The 17,651-nt window shown below is 28.9% G+C and overlaps 2 protein-coding genes across 3 annotated transcripts; one reads left to right on the top strand and one right to left on the bottom strand.

Annotated features, from left to right (window-relative positions):
- Positions 1–714: 714 nt before the first annotated feature.
- On the bottom strand, positions 715–3,154 carry LOC107428818 (uncharacterized). Of its 2 annotated transcripts, none has more exons than XM_016039409.4 (5): positions 2,879–3,154; positions 2,662–2,722; positions 1,824–1,875; positions 1,660–1,729; positions 715–1,104 (listed from the first exon to the last, which is right to left on the bottom strand). In XM_016039409.4, exons 1-5 carry the CDS (start codon positions 2,975–2,977, stop codon positions 1,018–1,020), a joined length of 369 nt encoding a protein of 122 aa, XP_015894895.3. In that variant the 5' UTR covers positions 2,978–3,154; the 3' UTR covers positions 715–1,017. The 2 variants fall into 2 exon arrangements, with proteins under 2 accessions (XP_015894895.3, XP_015894894.3); XM_016039408.4 differs by having other exon boundaries at positions 2,662–2,734; positions 2,879–3,151.
- A 3,525-nt stretch (positions 3,155–6,679) lies between these two features.
- LOC107428815 (triose phosphate/phosphate translocator, chloroplastic) lies at positions 6,680–11,808 on the top strand. Its single transcript, XM_016039405.4, has 12 exons — positions 6,680–7,524; positions 7,727–7,798; positions 8,098–8,163; positions 8,302–8,380; positions 8,465–8,585; positions 8,813–8,908; positions 9,172–9,284; positions 9,491–9,568; positions 9,687–9,803; positions 10,302–10,401; positions 10,766–10,866; positions 11,274–11,808. The coding sequence occupies exons 1-12, from the start codon at positions 7,211–7,213 to the stop codon at positions 11,298–11,300; spliced, it is 1,284 nt and encodes a 427-aa protein (XP_015894891.3). The 5' UTR covers positions 6,680–7,210; the 3' UTR covers positions 11,301–11,808.
- Positions 11,809–17,651: the final 5,843 nt, after the last annotated feature.

The following is a 17,651-nucleotide window of genomic DNA, read 5'->3' on the forward strand; positions in this document are numbered from 1 at the left end:
CTAGATTGCAGTCTACATCGAATAAAGTTTTAAAACATCCCAATAATTTTATGAATTGCAATCCAGTAATATAGAATTTTAAAAAGCCTTCATATTTATGTGGCAAAATGACTATTTAATAAACAGTTAAGTCAAAAATCAATCTCCAATAATTCTATGGATTGTTATATTAATTAATGATGTATAATTTATTTTTCATATTTTTTTAAAACAAATTACACAAGATAAAATTAAACATATTTACAATAAATATATATAAAATGGAAGGATAAAAAGACGTTGCCAATTTGTAACTTTTCTTTTGCTTCGTCTTTCTCTTTCTCTCGCCCATATAACCTGTTCAAATGGTTCAAAAACCAGCAAAAGATTAAAATAATAATAACTATTTTCAAAAACTATCAAATGGCTCAAATGGTTCATATTTTCAAATTAAAATATTAGTTTTTTCTTTTTCTTTTTCTTTTTTACATAAATTAAATTATTAGTTTGAAAAACTTTGGAGTATACCAGCATCAAAGACGAACAAATTACCTTTTCAACTTATTCATAGTTGACAAACTTGCTATAAAAATTAATATTTGTATGAAATATATTTTGTTAAATTCCCAATTCAAACTTGCCTTCTTCCCCACCTCCCCGCCGCTCTATAACGATAACTATTCTTTTTACGAAAGGAGGTGGAAGAATAAAAATAAATAAAAAAAATAAAAAAAATAAAAAAAATAAAAGTGATCGTATTCACTTACCTTTTTTTATCAAAAATCAAGATTGTGTAAAACTAGTTTGCTTTAGTAGATACACGCAATAACATAAAGAGAAAAGTAGCAATTCCTTCGACCCTAAGGACTGTCATTGAAATATGTCCTAAAAATTGGAAAAAAAAAAAAAAAATGCTAATCTCTCCTCTTGAGGTTTAGGATTGCCTTGTAATTTCTATTGACATTTATCCACCGTCATGTAAAACTAAAATTACCATCATCTAGGAATATAACATCTCATGTATATAAAAAGTGTCAATTATGATTCTTCCTTGACAAAGAAACTCTGAGGCAAGCAAAATTCTTCCTCGTGATTCAGGATTTCCATCTCCTCGTCATCTGGTTTCTGGTATTTAGAAGAGGTGAAAGAAAACACAAAGGGTCAAATTATAAACCTTATATAATTAGAAAGGCATTTCAAAGTCAGATTTTATGGATTAGTAATTCAATGTTGCAATATTCATATTATAAAATTAAGTTAACCAATCAACTCAAGCTACAGCATTGAATAATAAAACCACTCCCTACATCTTTTCCTAAGTTAATGTGCTGTGAGAACATCATTGTTCACCTACCCTGCTACACAGACTCGTATAATAATTCAAAATTTTCGAAATATTTTCATTGCAATTTGAAAAATGTATGTAAACAATAAACAGTAACATATACTATATGAGAGATAAACATCTTGAATCAAAACAGTAACGTATACTACATGAGAAATAAACACCTTGAATCAAGTGACAGAGACAATAATAACATTCGCTTTAAGAAAGTTTTACTGTAAGAAAGTATAGATATAAAAGGTTTATAGTGAGATAGCGTTTGGAAGTAAGTTCATCCTCTTTAAATCAATAAATGTGGAAGAGAAGGAAAAAGTGATGAGTTAAATCATATATACCAGCACTTCTAAGTTATAGAAACGATCCAGCAACTGCAGAACCTCATCGGACGAGAAATGCCTGTCAAAGCTGTGACATGACATTAGCAGCAGGTTAGAGCATGAGGCAGATTCCAAAATCAGGGAACAAAACGAAGGTAACATAAATATAAAATAGAGCAAACCTTCTTCGCAGAAATTCCATTAAACCAAAGAGGACAAAGTGGCGATGTATGCCTGTTCACAACCAGTTTGTTCAGTACAAGTTCATTTAAAAAGAAAATGGCAAACCATAATAATTCAAGAACATAAATGGAAGCTCAAGCATCTAATTCTGGAATGTTAATAACTCCGAGACTTTGTCACCTTATAATTGTCTAATGCTAATAACATTAAAACTGCTTAATTATACAACAATATCCTCTAAAATTGACTTGAACCATTACCAATCCAACAGTAGTGACCATTCACCTTGTGGGTTAGCGGTACTGATCTATTTACCTTAACTCAAACATCCGAGGGGTGAACCGAAACATAGTGTTAGCTCTGTTATAAAGTTATACTTGTCATCAGCTTATGTAATGAATGAGCATATTATGATAAATTTTTTTTTTTTTTTCCCTAAAACCTTTTTGACTTTTGATGTGCACCATCCCCAATACTACAACCACATATTTGGTATAGAATAAGTGATGAAAATTAGCTCCTGTTTTCGTTTTCTTGTTTTCTTTGTTTTTTTCCCTTCTTTTACTTTCCTGTGTAAATAATTGAGGATCATTTTGAATTGATTCTACAATCAAGGAAAAAAGAATGTGCAAAACAATCAAATGGGGGAAAAAGAAAACCTAGATTCCTAATAATAATGAAATATAACAATTAATATCCTCAATAAAAAATAATAATTATTATTAAAAAAATAAAAAAAGCTGTCGAACTCAACCAGGTCGAAACCACCATTTCAGGATTTCAACAAGAATTGGAATGCAAGGAAAAAAAAAAAATGAAAAATTGAGAAAAACCTGCCTTGTAATTTAACGGGAGGGTAAATTTCAAGAGCTTCTAACAATCTTAGCTCCAATTCAACCTGTGATTGTTCCTAATTAAACCAAAAATGTTAAAAAAAAAACAAAAAAAAAACAAAAATTGGAACGCAATCAATAATATATGTAATGCAGATACATATATATATATATATATATTACATACAGAGAGAGAAAGAGAGAGAAAGAGAGGAGGAGACCTTGGGGAGAGAAGAAGCGGAGGAAGGTGGAGCTTTGCATGGAGAATGCACGGACATGCCGTCTTGTTCCTCTTCTCTTCCTTTGCCACCGCTTTCCATCAAGTTTGTATGTATGTATATGTATTCTCAGACTGTTTACCTTTTCACCGATCAAGGAAATGAGGTAAAAATATTTTGAAAATTTTTTCAGATTGAACTAGAAAATTCAATACGAAATCTAAAATAAAAAATTTTGCCCCTTTTTTTTTTTTTTTTTTTGTGCCTAGGGTTTTGCGGTTTGATCCGAAGTCATTCGAAACAAAAGTGGTTTTTCTATTTGGGCCTTCTAGGCTGAGCCCAATTGTTTTTTTTTTTTTTTTTTGCCTTCTTGGACTCTTTGGGTTTTTCTTGGGCTTTTTGAGTCTCGAAGTATGGAAAAATATGTTTTTTATTTTCTTAATTTTTTAATCTTATTTAAATTCAAATTGCTGTTTGTTTTAATATATTTTTATCCTAAAATGCGAGATTGATATATATAAATATATATTCTTCAGAATTATTCTAAAATTTTAAAATATCTTAAATATTTAGATTTGATATTTACCAAAATGACTACGGAACTTGAATATTTATTAGGAAAAAAGTAAAGAGAGAGAGAGAAAAGAACATAGCATATAGGAAAGGATTAAACAACAAGAGTCTTTATAAATGTATATTTTCTTCTCCATAATTATTAAATATTATATTTTTTTTCCCTTAATTTCTTTTAGGCATAATGATTACTAAAATCTTTTTGTATTTAGCCTATCCTTCTCTTTCTTTATTTCAATTTTCAAAGTTCTAATAAAATAATTCAAATTTTCTTTATTTATTTTTCTCAACTTATTCAATTTTTATACTTTGCTAACAGAATGTTTGGTAAAAAAGAAAATGTTGAAGGAAACTGGTTTCCGAAAATTAGTTTTTTGGGATTTAATTTTCAAAGAATGTATTTTTTTGAAATTTTTTTATAATGTTTGGTTAATTATAAAAGAAAATAGAATTTATAAGTAATTAAATAAATTTATACATTAAAATTAAATGATAAAATTATATTTAAAAAAATATGTAAAATTAATTTTTCAGAAAATTTTAATATGACATATTTTTTGGAAAATTCACTTTCTTCTTTATTTTTCCACATTGTGAAATTTATTTTCTATTGAAGAAGTATATATATATATATATGTATATATGTATGTATGTATATCATCCATAAATATTATTATTGTCTGAAAACAACTTCTTCCTTTTTTTTGTTCTTTTCCTTTATCCTTTCTTCTTCTTCCCTAAAAATTTTGCATGCTCCACCTAATCTCTTATAAAGTCATAATAACCTTCATTATTATTTAAGTATAGAAAATTAATCCAAACAAACAAATACTTTAACAATGCACCTCTTTGAACATTTAAAAGTTTAAGAGAATTATTTAAATAATAAAATCAAATAAAACAACAATACTTCACCTTCCTATTAAAAAAATAAAAAATATTGGTTACAACATTTACCAAGGTATAAATTGAACTCTTGAATAAATTGCATAATTAATTTTTGCGAATAGTCTAGTAGTAAAGGCATTAGTGTCTCTAGCAAAAATTTAGGAAAAAGAAAAAAAAATTGCTTCAAATTTTTTTTTTTTCTATTTAATGCCTTTCAAAATTATAATTTTATTCCCCATGAAGACGATCACTGATAGAAGGTACATAGAATATATAATTTTTAGGCTTACTAAGTGCTTATATATGAGTAATTGTGTGAAATATTTAAAATCACTTTTAAAATGACAATTAGCAATATTTCTTATAGGATTTTATTGCAAATCTAGAACCAATTTCTTCATTATTTTCAATAAATCATCTATTTAGTGATACTCGAAGGATACCTTAGTTGTTATGTTTTCTTCTTTTTTCTTTTTTTTTTCTTTTTTTTTTTTTGGGGTAATTGAAAGGATATGTTGGTTGATACTTCCTTTGAAACCATTTCTTCAAGAGAAACCTTTCCTACATAATCATCCTCAAACGTATAGATATATTTCTTATTTTTTATTTTTTTAAAAAAGGAAAAAATATATATAGAAAACTAAAAGTAGAGGTTATAAATTAGTGAAGGCTAAAGGATGACTAAGAGCCTATAATTATATTCCAATAAAGATGATGATGAAAATGACATTAAAAACCATGTCACATGATAATACAGAGGATGATGATGATGGAAATGACTGATGCCCTAAAAGAGGTGCCAATAATTTATTCTGACATTGATAACTCTATCATATCATATCCCCATTTCCTCCTCCACAATTTGCATTGCATAGTCCACTTTCGTTTCTCTTTTTTCTCAATTCAATATAACAAGACAATATTATATAATCATAGGTTTGGCATTTATTATTATTATTATTATTTATAATAGAGGTATATATATATATATAACTTTGAAAAAATATAACTTTAACTCTTAAAAAAAAAAAAAAAAAAAAAAAACTTTGACGTTAAATTATCCAAAAAAAGTCATTGGTTATTATTAGCAAAAAAATTTCAATTACTCAACTAACTAAATATCATACTTTTCTTAGTTCGAAACTTTGTTGGAACTGACTTCATCGCTTTGTCATCCACTCTCCAATTGTAGTTACAAAAAATATAAAAACTTATATTTTATTCTCAACTTGGTTGGCTTTTCTTGTTTATGTAACTACCAGTTTTGGCCCTCTTTGAAATCATACTAATATATATATATATTTTTCTCTTCTCTTGAACAAAAAGGAGGAAATAATTGCCTCTTTTTTCATGTTCATGGGCTTCAACTTTTTTTACCCCTTTCAATACCCCATGAGCTTTTAAAATTTTTTTTATTAATTTAATCCACAACACTTAACATGTGGATGGAAAGTCAATATAATAATTAAATTTTTTTTTTTTGGGTGAATCAATATAATAATTAGTTGGGAGTCAATGCACATGTTTTTGTTAATTATTTACTTAATCTAAAGGACATTTTTCACATTGGTTTTCTCCACTTTTTTTTTTTCCCCAAAACAAGTAACTGATAAAATTATTTTTATATTCTGAACTGAAATGCGTTGTATGTATTTGAATTGAACATGAAAAAACATATACATATATATATATATATATATTGCTTTTTTTTTTTATGTTAAAACTATATCGTTGCAATATTATACTGTTAAATAATTTAAAAGTGTTGTTTTTTTAATATTGAGAAGGAAGGATTTTTTTTCTTTTTTGGTGAATATTGAAAAGGAAGATCCCAACTTTAAATCTTCAAAAGAAAAAAATAACTAAAAGATAGTTTTGCCAGTGCATTGTTTCTACAGGGGTTTTGAAAGTGTTACTATTTCTTGCAACTATTTGTAATAAATGCAGATCCAAAATTGATAATGATAAAAATCTATATTAATAGGCTTCAAAAAAAAAATCTATATTAATAGTATTTATGGTAAATAAATCTACATTAGTACTTGCTGTCTAAATTATTACCCTTGATTATAAAAAATAATATTTGAAATATTTAAAATATATATATATATATATATATATAATATGGTCATGATCAGGTAAAAAATCACCAAAAGCCAAGCAATTGTTGGTAAAGCGAATTATTTATCCAAAAAGCAAACAAAATTTTCAGATAAAAAAAAAAAAAAATCAGAGAGGTGTTTTTTAGAGGGAAAACTGAGCTATGAGACAAAAAACAAAAATAAATAAATAAATAAATAAAGAAACGAATAAAAAACAACCAGGGTCCATCACTCTCTAACAAGTCCCTTTCTTTCTTTATTTTCATTTTCCTAGTAACAGTTTTTCTCTGCTGTTCTTTACTTCATCACCATCAGCATCTCTCTCTTTCTCTCCAGTTCTCCAAGAAGCTCGTTTGCATGTGACTCCATTTTTTCTGAACCTGCACTGAATCGTATACTTTCTATTTTTTCTCTGAGTTCCAACCCAGAAACCTGTATCCATATACCCAGATAATAACTTCTGGGCTTGCTTCATCTTTTTGCCAAAAAAATTGCTGTAAAAATTTTTGGGTTCTATAATATTCATCGTTCTTTAGAAAAAACAACAACAACAATAGAGAAAGAAAAAGAAAAGAAAATCTGGGTTTCTCTGTTTTCTCCGCTTTGTAAAAAATAAAATAAAATAAAAAATTTACCCCTCGATTTCTTCGTTCCTATATGTTGTAGTTTTATGCTAGTTTATACCATTTCTGTTCACTTTGAAGCTTCGTAATCAATCGAAGTTCTCAAAGGTTTCAACTTTCTTCAATCCCTTTCTTGGGGGTGTTCTACTATGGCTTCGGTTACAAAACCAATTCAGTCTCCAATTCGTGCTACTTCTCGACTTTCTTCGCTGTATTTCTCACCCATTAGTATTTCACCTTCTGTTGTTTCGCTCAAGGCTCGATCACTTGCTTCCAGCGCCTCAACCTTGTCCTTTTCGCCCTTGTCGGAGAATTTGAAACAAACAAAGCCAGTGGGAGTTTCCGGCGACGCCTTTCGATTTTCCGGTTGGAACCAACACCTGAGACGGCGAGGTCGTGATGAATTTCCGGTTGTGGCTGCTGCAGCTGCTGATGCCGAGGGTCGTGAGATCGAAATTGATGGGTTGGACTTTTTGTTTTTGCTGCCCCCCCCCAAAACCAAAAAAAAAAAAAAAAAAAAGTCAAAACTCTGTTCATTTGAAAATTTAATTTTGGTTGCTGAGAAGCTGAGAAAGAGGAAAAAAAAAATAAAAGTGCTTGACTTTGATGCTTGGCTTCTGTTTTTGAAGCCCCTTTTTGTTTCTTAAGATTCTGTTCATATGCAGGTACACAAAGCCTTCAAAGAGCTTTGCTGAGAGATTTCCTTTTCTCATCACTGGCTTCTTTTTCTTTATGTGGTAAGCACTCATACTTTCATAATTTCATTAATCATTTTCTCTTTGAATTCAAGGGGTCTATGGGGTCCTATAAATCTATATGCATGTCAACAAAACGAGTGTTGTGCTTATGTGTTCCTTCTTTCTTAAGGAGTTTATGTTCCAACTAAAGTTCCATTAAAGTGATATACGGGCCAGGTTTAAGCAGCCAGAAAGCCAAACTTTGCCCTCCAACTAAGAAGTTTGAATAAATGTCGACAATTCTTTATTTTCTTTTGTGAGGAAACTGTTGCATTGACGGTTTTGTGCATTTTTTGCAGGTACTTCTTGAATGTGATCTTCAATATACTCAACAAGAAAGTCTACAATTACTTCCCATATCCATAGTATGTCATCTTTGCCAAATCATGTGATCTTGTACCAATATTAATATATTTTTTTTATAACGTGTAAACCTGCTCAGCATGTGGCTTTCTGAATAATTTTAGTTTTCTTACAGTTGCTATTATTTCCTCTTTCTGCAGTTTTGTTTCTGTTATACATCTCCTAGTTGGAGTGGCCTACTGTCTTGTTAGTTGGGCTGTTGGTCTTCCTAAGCGTGCAGTAAGTTTTAGTTTCTGCAGTTGTTTTTCTTCCCTGAAGCCAAAACTTGACTTACTTTGGCAGCTTTTAATCTGATGTGTGCAGCCAATTAATAAGGAGCTCTTGACACTGTTGACTCCAGTTGCATTCTGTCATGCCCTTGGACATGTCATGTCTAACGTATCTTTTGCAGCTGTTGCTGTGTCTTTCACGCATACCATTAAAGGTATAACAATTTGTATTTATCAAGTCGTTCAAAATCCTGACAAGTTTATTGGTTTATGCTATTGTTGGATGATCGTTTTTAGCCTATTGCGTAAGGTTAAGAGCAAATCTACTTTACAACAGTTTCTAATACCCAAAAAGGAAATCTTTTTTTTCTTTTTGAATTCCCTAATTTCCTGCATAAAAATTTCCGTAATTTTTTTTTTTTTTTTTTTTTTTGGGTGACAGCGCTAGAGCCATTCTTCAATGCTGCTGCTTCTCAGTTTATTTTGGGCCAACAGATTCCCTTGACTCTATGGTTATCATTGGCCCCTGTTGTGATTGGTAACATTTTAGACTTTCATCAATTTCACTCTATTTTAATTTCTCTGCCATGTCTTGTTCATGTTACATTGACACGCCAATTGTAGTACACATGCTTAAGGACACCTTTTCACGCATTCATTACATGTAAATGTTGTTACATAACACATTTACATCAGAGGCTAATTTATCAACCTTATCAAAGCTTGACCACTTTTTAATTTAAGTGCAGTTGGAGTCCTCTTGCATGTCTATAGTCACATTAACCACAACTTATTTTTTAGGTGTATCAATGGCATCGCTAACTGAACTTTCATTCAACTGGACTGGTTTCATCAGTGCAATGATTTCTAACATCTCATTTACCTACAGAAGTATCTACTCGAAGAAAGCAATGGTAAATTCTTTTGAAAGGAAAAATGATATAGTCATTAAGTTTGTCAGGGTTCAAATCATCATATCTCTTGCCTCCAGTTCATCTATGCATCAGCTGACCAAGCAATTTTTGTGCAGACTAAATTTAAGATATGATTTCCCTTGATGGTGGTATTTGTTGCTTTGGTCATTATTCGTTGATTATTATCAATCTTTTGGCTTCAACAGACAGGAATGGACAGTACAAATGTGTATGCTTATATTTCAATTATTGCCCTCTTGATTTGCATCCCACCAGCAGTAATAGTAAGTCTGTTTTGTTGATAGAAAAATACTGAAATTATTTTGTTGATAGAAAAATACTGAAATTATTTAACTTTCAATAAAAGATTTTTACATATGTCTTTTGATGCTTTTATTTCAGATTGAGGGACCGCAGTTGATGCAATATGGTTTCAAGGATGCCATTGCCAAAGTGGGCCTTTACAAATTTGTGTCTGATTTGTTCTGGATTGGAATGTTTTATCATCTTTACAATCAGGTATGGTAACTGCTCCTTGGTCCTACAGTATTGGAGTGGAGACCATGGTGGCTGATAGTTGTTGATGTTATCTTACCATTTTCTGTATGGTTCAATTTTCAACTTCTGTTTGGCTTATGCTTTGTGAAACACCTGGAATGACCTCAGTTAAATTTATTAGTTATGTGCTTACTATATTGTTTCCTTAAACCACTTGATAATCAATAAATATGGAGATTGCTATAGTAAAGTTATGACTAACATTGGAAAAGTTTCCTATATAGACCTATATTGATTCCACATCTTCATATGTAGGTGACAGATGCAGAACAGTCTGGCTGATAATATACGAGTTTTATCATTTATTACAAATTGAAACATGGGATATTCATCTATATGTTTGTTTTGCTAAGCACCATTTATTAGAAACTGAAACATGGGATATTCATCTATATGTTTGTTTTGCTAAGTACCATCTTGTAGCCTATTTTGTGTAACCAGATGAGTTTATAATTGCAGGTTGCGACTAACACCTTGGAGCGGGTGGCACCACTTACACATGCAGTTGGGAATGTGTTGAAGCGAGTTTTTGTGATTGGATTCTCTATTGTTGTGTTCGGTAACTACTCGTTACTTTTATGATTAGTTCTTATAGCCTGATGCATATATTAAATAAATCATATTCATGGTAATGCAGAATGTTCAATATTTGGAAACTGGTCCTATTTTTGGCCAGTCAGTTCCATATTAGTATGGCAGTGGAATTTGAATAGGCAAGTTAGGTTTGTGATTCTAGATCTTACTGCGGATAAAAAAGTTGATTAAAGATGGGGTATCAACTATAACTAATTCAGCAGAACTTCTGGTTCCCTATAAGAATGCATTTCATTTATTATACTTTTTGCGTTATATCTTTTTCAACCTTAGATTTTCTGTCTCAAATGGGTATGAACTTTGCTGACTCTTTCTTATGTTTTTTACAGGCAATAAGATCTCTACACAAACCGGGATTGGTACTGCAATAGCAATTGCTGGTGTTGCCGTTTATTCCCTGATAAAGGCCAACATTGAAGAGCAGAAACGGGTAAAATTAAGTCATAGTATTTCCTTTTCTTCTCCTGCTTCTTGTTTTCTGCTAAACCGTAATGAAATATTATATGCATATATGTACAATTTTAATTTATTGGGAGCATTCTACCTCCTTATAATGGGAATGAGACTAACGTGACGAATGCTAAAGATTAGCATCTCACCATATAAGATTTTTAGGTTCTAATCATTCTAAGTGTCCACGTTAGCATGATTCTCATTAGAAGGTTGGAGAATGTCTCCAATAGATCAAAACTGATTCTTTCTTTCCTATCTCTCTCTCTCTCTCTCTCTCTCTCTATATATATATATATATATATATATTTATATCCCTATCATTATTACATAGTACAAGCCATGGATTGGTTATAAACTAACACTGACTGTTATTACCATTTTCAGAAGGCAGCTGCAACAAAAACATCATAAAGGTCGTATATAACACTAGACGAAGTATGTAAAACCAGAATTACTAAGGATGATGGTAAGGTAAATCCGCTTTTAGGATTTTGTTGTTATAGATCTTCACAATGAGATTCTTACACAGCTGATAACACTTATGCCATGCTTTATTTTAATGGTGCGACGCATAATAAATATTGCTGTGGGATGATTCCATGAAAATAAAGATTACGAGAATTGAGAAATATAAGAGAGAATAATGACTATATCATAAAAAAATTGGTGGATCACCAATTTCGACCAAGTCCTTTTGTATTTCAATTTTTCTTCTTCCAAAGTGTTGTACCAATTTGATTCTTAGTGGATGTCATTTCAATTTTTCTCCTTCCAAAGTGTTGTACCAATTTGATTCTTAGTGGATGTCTCCTAATAATTGTATGTTATAGAGAAGCACTTCTTCTCGGCCTACCTGCATTAAACAAATAGATGATACTCTCTTAATATAATATTTTATGCCAGAATTCGTAAGTTGTTATTTTATGCCTCTACTTTTGGCATCTTCTATTTATTTATTCTTCTTTGAAAAATAAAAAAAAAATAAAAAAAAATAAAAAAATAAGAAAGAGATATTCCTTTTTTTTTTTTTTTTGATAAATGAAAGAGATATTGTTTATCAATGGAGATTGACTGAGTTGGTAATGTCATTAACACCCATATCCATGTTTGATAGGTCGTGATTTTGGAACATGAAAGAAATTGTTGTAAATGATCAAAAAGAAAAAGAAAAAAAAAAAAAGAAGTTATATTCCTATTAAAGGGAAAAAAAGAAAGAAGTTATATTCCTATTAAAGGGATGATTGGCTGTCGAGAAAATCTTTCTTCTTCTTTTTTTTTTTTTTTTTTTTTTCCTCCCTTGATGCGTTATAACGTTTGATACTGTAAAAGATTTTGTTTGGTTGAAAGGAGTGAAGATGGGAATGGAAAGGGAAGGATGGAGAAAAAATCTATCCATCCCAATTGTTTGGTATCACAGACATATCATTGGACCAACTTTCCTGCAATTATGTATTTGATAAATAAAATTGAATATTCTCCATCCGCTCAATATCTACCCCCAAAAAATATATAGAAAAAGTAATTTCATGATATGGACAGTATTTAAAATTGATATTTTTTTAAAAAAAAATATCAATTTTACTTTGTATATACATTATTTTTCAAAATGCATCGATTTTGAATGCAGTCTAAATACATGAAAGTATTCACTCTATCTATCTATATATATACATATATACATATATATATATATATATATACACGTGCGCGCGTCAACAGACATTTGGATAAATTATATTTTTTGTATATACAATGACAAAATTATATATTATGTTGTTCTTGGTGGTCAACTGTCTTTTAAAATACGATGTCAACTTGCTTTATTTGGCAATAGAATAGGAAAAGAAAAGAAAAAAATAAATAAATTAAAAAATTTAGGAAATATTTTAATTGAGATCCAAAATCACATGTTTTCTCTTTTTCTTCCCTGGTTTTTCTTCTACAATTGTTTATAGCGCTTCAATCGTCTTCTTCTCGACTTCAGATGTATTTTAGGAAAAAAATAATAATAATAAATAAATCCAATTCTTTGGTCCGTCTACGTTACACGAAACGGATAGTTTGAGTCCTCTGCAATTTAGATGTTGAAATTGACTTCATCTTCTTATATCTCTTGGTTCTAAGAGCAGATTTTTCAGCTTTTTTGTTTTGAGCCTTTTTGTTTTTTTAGGAGACAGTTGAAGAGAAAGTTAGAAAATGCTTAAGTCTATAAAACGCTTATGTCTTGCAGAGATAAATTTCGAAAACAACTCTAGGGTTAGTCGTATTCTAACAACAATTTGTAATATTTACTCTCCTTTTTTATTAGTATTATTATTATCATTATTCATGGTAGTGTTATTTTAAAAAATAAAATAAAATATTTTCTTTTTGATAATTTATTTTTAAGAGCCAACAGCTATATGAAAAATTGAAAAATAAATTATTCAATTAAGGGAAAGAAAAAAAAAAAAAAATTTGAAGACGGCACCATTTAGTATTTGCTCTATGTCACTATATTATGAAAAGGTTAAAGCTTAAAGAGAAAACAATAATGGAAGGGTAAATCATGACTATTGATATATTAATTGCCATTAGTTGCTACATGTCACTATATATTATGAAAAGGTTAAAGGAAATAGTGAAAATATTAATGCAAGGGTAAATCATGGCCATTTATATATTAATTACCATATGTCATTAGGAAGAGAAATTATTAGTAGGATAAGCCTGCCATGTCATCCATTATTATGCTAGGTCTTTCCATTTAAACGATAACAAATGGTTATAGGTTCATCAACTAATTCTATGTTGTCTGTCCATTTTATTTGCCTATTAATTAGAGGATTTTCGGTATTCTCAAGTATTTGAGCTTTTTTCCTTGCTAAAACTTTAGCTAACATTAACACCATTAATTCAAATGGCCAATTAATACCACTACTTTTCAAATAAAATTCACCTACACTTTCTAAACATTGCTTGAATATTTCATGTACTATATTTTCTAACTTCATTTTTATAAGGAACCAAAATTTCCTTCAATAAAAAGAAAAATTAAATAAATGAAAGGATCAAACCAAAAATAAATAAATAAGAGGATAATATCAGATACATCTCTCGAAATTTATTTTTATTTTAAATTATACCTAAAAGTTTGAAATATTTTATAAATAACACTTAAAAGTTAACATCCATGCATTTTTTTCTCTCTCCTACATGGCATGATAAAATGATTTCAGTATCCTTGCATTTGTTTCTGTTACCATTTTGTTTCATAAATATTAATATATATTAATTTAAATGCTTTACTTTATAGATTAAAATAATAATTTTTTCATTTTATATAAAAATATTTTATCACATATTATATATATATATATATATATATATATCATTTTCTTTTATATATCTACATATTATAAAAATTAAATTTGATTTACTAGATTTTTCTAGAAAAAAAATCTATTAATTTATAATTATAATAAAAATAAATAAAATGTTCTATATAAAAAATACACCAAAATTTAGAAAATAAAAATAAAAATACAATAAAATGTTCTGAGAATATATATATATATATATATATATATAGTTTTTGGGACAAACTTCAAATAAATATATTAAATTTGGATATGTCTTTTTTTTAAAATTTGCTATATATATATATATATATATATATATATATATATGTACATATTTCAGCCCCATGAGGTTTATATTAAACCCTTGAGATTCACACCAAAAATAAAAAGATATAAAAATATCTTGAGGATTAATGTCATCTGTTTTAAGCATGCCCTTGTCTTTAGAGATCTCTAATGATATTGCATCTTTCCATTGTAATATTAAAAAAGAGCATAGTTATACTATTTGTGTTCTAATTGGACATTGTAAAAAATGTGAATTACATTTTTTATGTCAAATTTGACATAAAAATGTAATTTTCATTTTTTGATAATGAACCCCACTATAATAAATCTGTGAGGTCTACAGTGTTAAATAATAAAATTAAAAATTAAAATTTTTTTGATTGTTAAGTTAAAGATATGGGACTTGACCTAAATATTTTTTGTAAATAAAATAAAATAATGTGATTAAATAAAAGATATATTTGATGCTATTTTTTACCATATGCCATTTGAAAGGTTATGTCAAAATTTGATATTAGCATTAGCATTTATTGTTAAAGAGAATATACCAATGTTAATTTTTTCTTTTGAATTAATACCAGTGTCAAAATTTGAAAATGCAATTTGCCATTAGAAATCATATGATATTCTTAGATGGAGCATGCACAATTTTGGTATGGACATGGAAACAAGTGTGGGTATGTGCACAGATGAAATTGTCGAAAAATTACCATCTCTGACATTGAAAGTGGGGAAACAGTGGGGGAAAGAAAAGTCATCTTTTCTACTGTCGTAAATATTATTGCCGATATTCATGAATATGGTTCACATTGTCAATATCGGCAAATATAACAACGAAATGAGCTGGAAACCACGAGGTTTACCCATAATATCTCCGATTTATCATGGATACGAGTAAGTATCTCCGATCTCGGCTAAGAAAATTTCGGTCTTGGTTGAGATAATTTGTAGTGGCTGGCCAAGGTGAAGAAGATGATGAGAAACCCTAATGGGATGGATAATCCAACCCTAGATAATTTGTAGTGGCTGGCTAAGGTGAAGAAGATGATAAGAACCCATATCTCTTTATCTCTTATGATGCTCAACTATTGAAGCTGTCCACTTGGACAGTTTTTTTTATTTATTAATAAAAAATAAAAATTTCTTAAATAAATATAATTGGATAAATATGAACAAAATATTTCCATAAAATATTAATAATAATTTTGAAAAAAAATCATAATACTAATTTTTTTTTTTATATTTACAAATAAAAAAATTATTTACTTAAGCAAAGATCACTTTTTATAAAGAAAAATAATAATAATTTAAATTCTTTTAATTGAAAATATTAATAACAAGAACATGAATAACAATATTAAAAATATATATATATTAGTATTATATAAATACTGAATCTTACAAAAATAAATTAACAAACAAATTTAATAATTTGTCATTTAATAAACTTTTCAACTTCTTGTATCTCACATTTTTTTAAATACTTCATTCTGAATAGTAAATATGATAGTTAAATTTTTTTTTTTTTAATCTTTCAATTATACTAATAATTGGTATGACATTGATATATTTATCTTATATATTATATATTTATTATTTATTTCAGAAAGTTTGATCATTGTAAACAATGTATCGTTACTAGATTTAACATTTTAAAATCGTTTGAATAAAACTTCTAATTTTTAATAAAATATAAATTATTTCTATAATTTTATCGTAATTTTTATTTTCCATAAATATTTTTGTAAAATTAGATCTCAATATTTTTGTAAATATCGCATTTTCTCCCTTGGGCATGTGTGAATGCAAGCACGAACGTCCTTGAGAAGCTTATAGAAGAAGCTGCCCATTGAACTGTTGGGAAAAATATATGCATATATATATATATATATATATATATGTAAATAGAACAAAACAATGTAAAATAAAATTACAAAAAATATTCAGATAATTTTGAACCTGTATTTTCTTGAATTGATATGCTTTTGGAAAGTTTGACCGAGACCTATGTAATACTACACTGTTTTTAAGACGTTTTACTTTACGTATAGCGGTGCAGAAGTTTTTCAGATGTTTGTCTTCCAGGATACAACAACTGCAAAATTTTGGACACAGCACCTCCAAAACCTTTCCTTTGAACTTTTACATATCTTCATTTTACTACAGTTACTGTAATTTTTCTCTCTGGGTTTTTCAAGTAAAATTCTCAAAACTCTTTTTCTATCTTTTTTCTAGAAAAAACTGAAAGAACGTTGAAAAAGAAAACGTGTGTAAAACTAACTCTTAACTCAAAGTCTTATTTCCTTCAAACTCTAACTTCCACAATTAAAATATTAATTTTATTTTTACCCATAAAATCCTGGCAACTAACCGTGGGAGATGAAAAGCCCAAAAGCCAAAGCCCAAGAAAACATTCACACACGTGGGCCCAAAACTACAACATGAACAACTGCAGGGGAAGCACAACGCCACTTGAAAACGCTTCGTGGCTCAACACACCAAGCTAGCTGGTGTCTATTACGAGAATGAAATTGAGAACAAATAGAGTGAAAAAGCAAATAATGACTTAGCGAAATCAAATACCAACAGATTCGAAGTCATAAATCAATTCCAAACAATGACTCAGAGAAATCAAATAAAAGAAAATAAAAGTAAACTGAAATCAACAACTGCACACAGATGAAAAATCACAATTCCATAGTTAGATAGCCCATTAAAACCAGCTAAAAAGGAAAAAACAGAAAGAAAAAAAAAATGAAAAATCGCAGATACACCAACGGCGATGGTGACCCCCTCATCCACTACCTGTAGCAGCAGAAGCAGAATAAGCAGAAGCAGAATAATCGGAGTTGATCTTATCTAAACCCATTAAAAGCTGCGGCCACAGCCATCGCATCGGCCATGGCACTCCACTTCTTCCTCTTAACCACTCTGACTCTTGGACTTCAGAATTACGATATTAGAAATTGAAGTAGTAATCCATTGTAAAAAATAAAAATTAAAAAAAAAATGGAAGAATAAGCCAAGAAAACTTCATTTTATAATAATATAATTATTGTTTTAGTTTTTTTTCTCATAATTATTTATTTAGTTAAAATAAATTTTGTTTTTCTTTTTTTATTATTATATATTA

This window comes from Ziziphus jujuba, chromosome 12, assembly GCF_031755915.1.
Source record: "Ziziphus jujuba cultivar Dongzao chromosome 12, ASM3175591v1".
NCBI lineage: Eukaryota > Viridiplantae > Streptophyta > Magnoliopsida > Rosales > Rhamnaceae > Ziziphus > Ziziphus jujuba.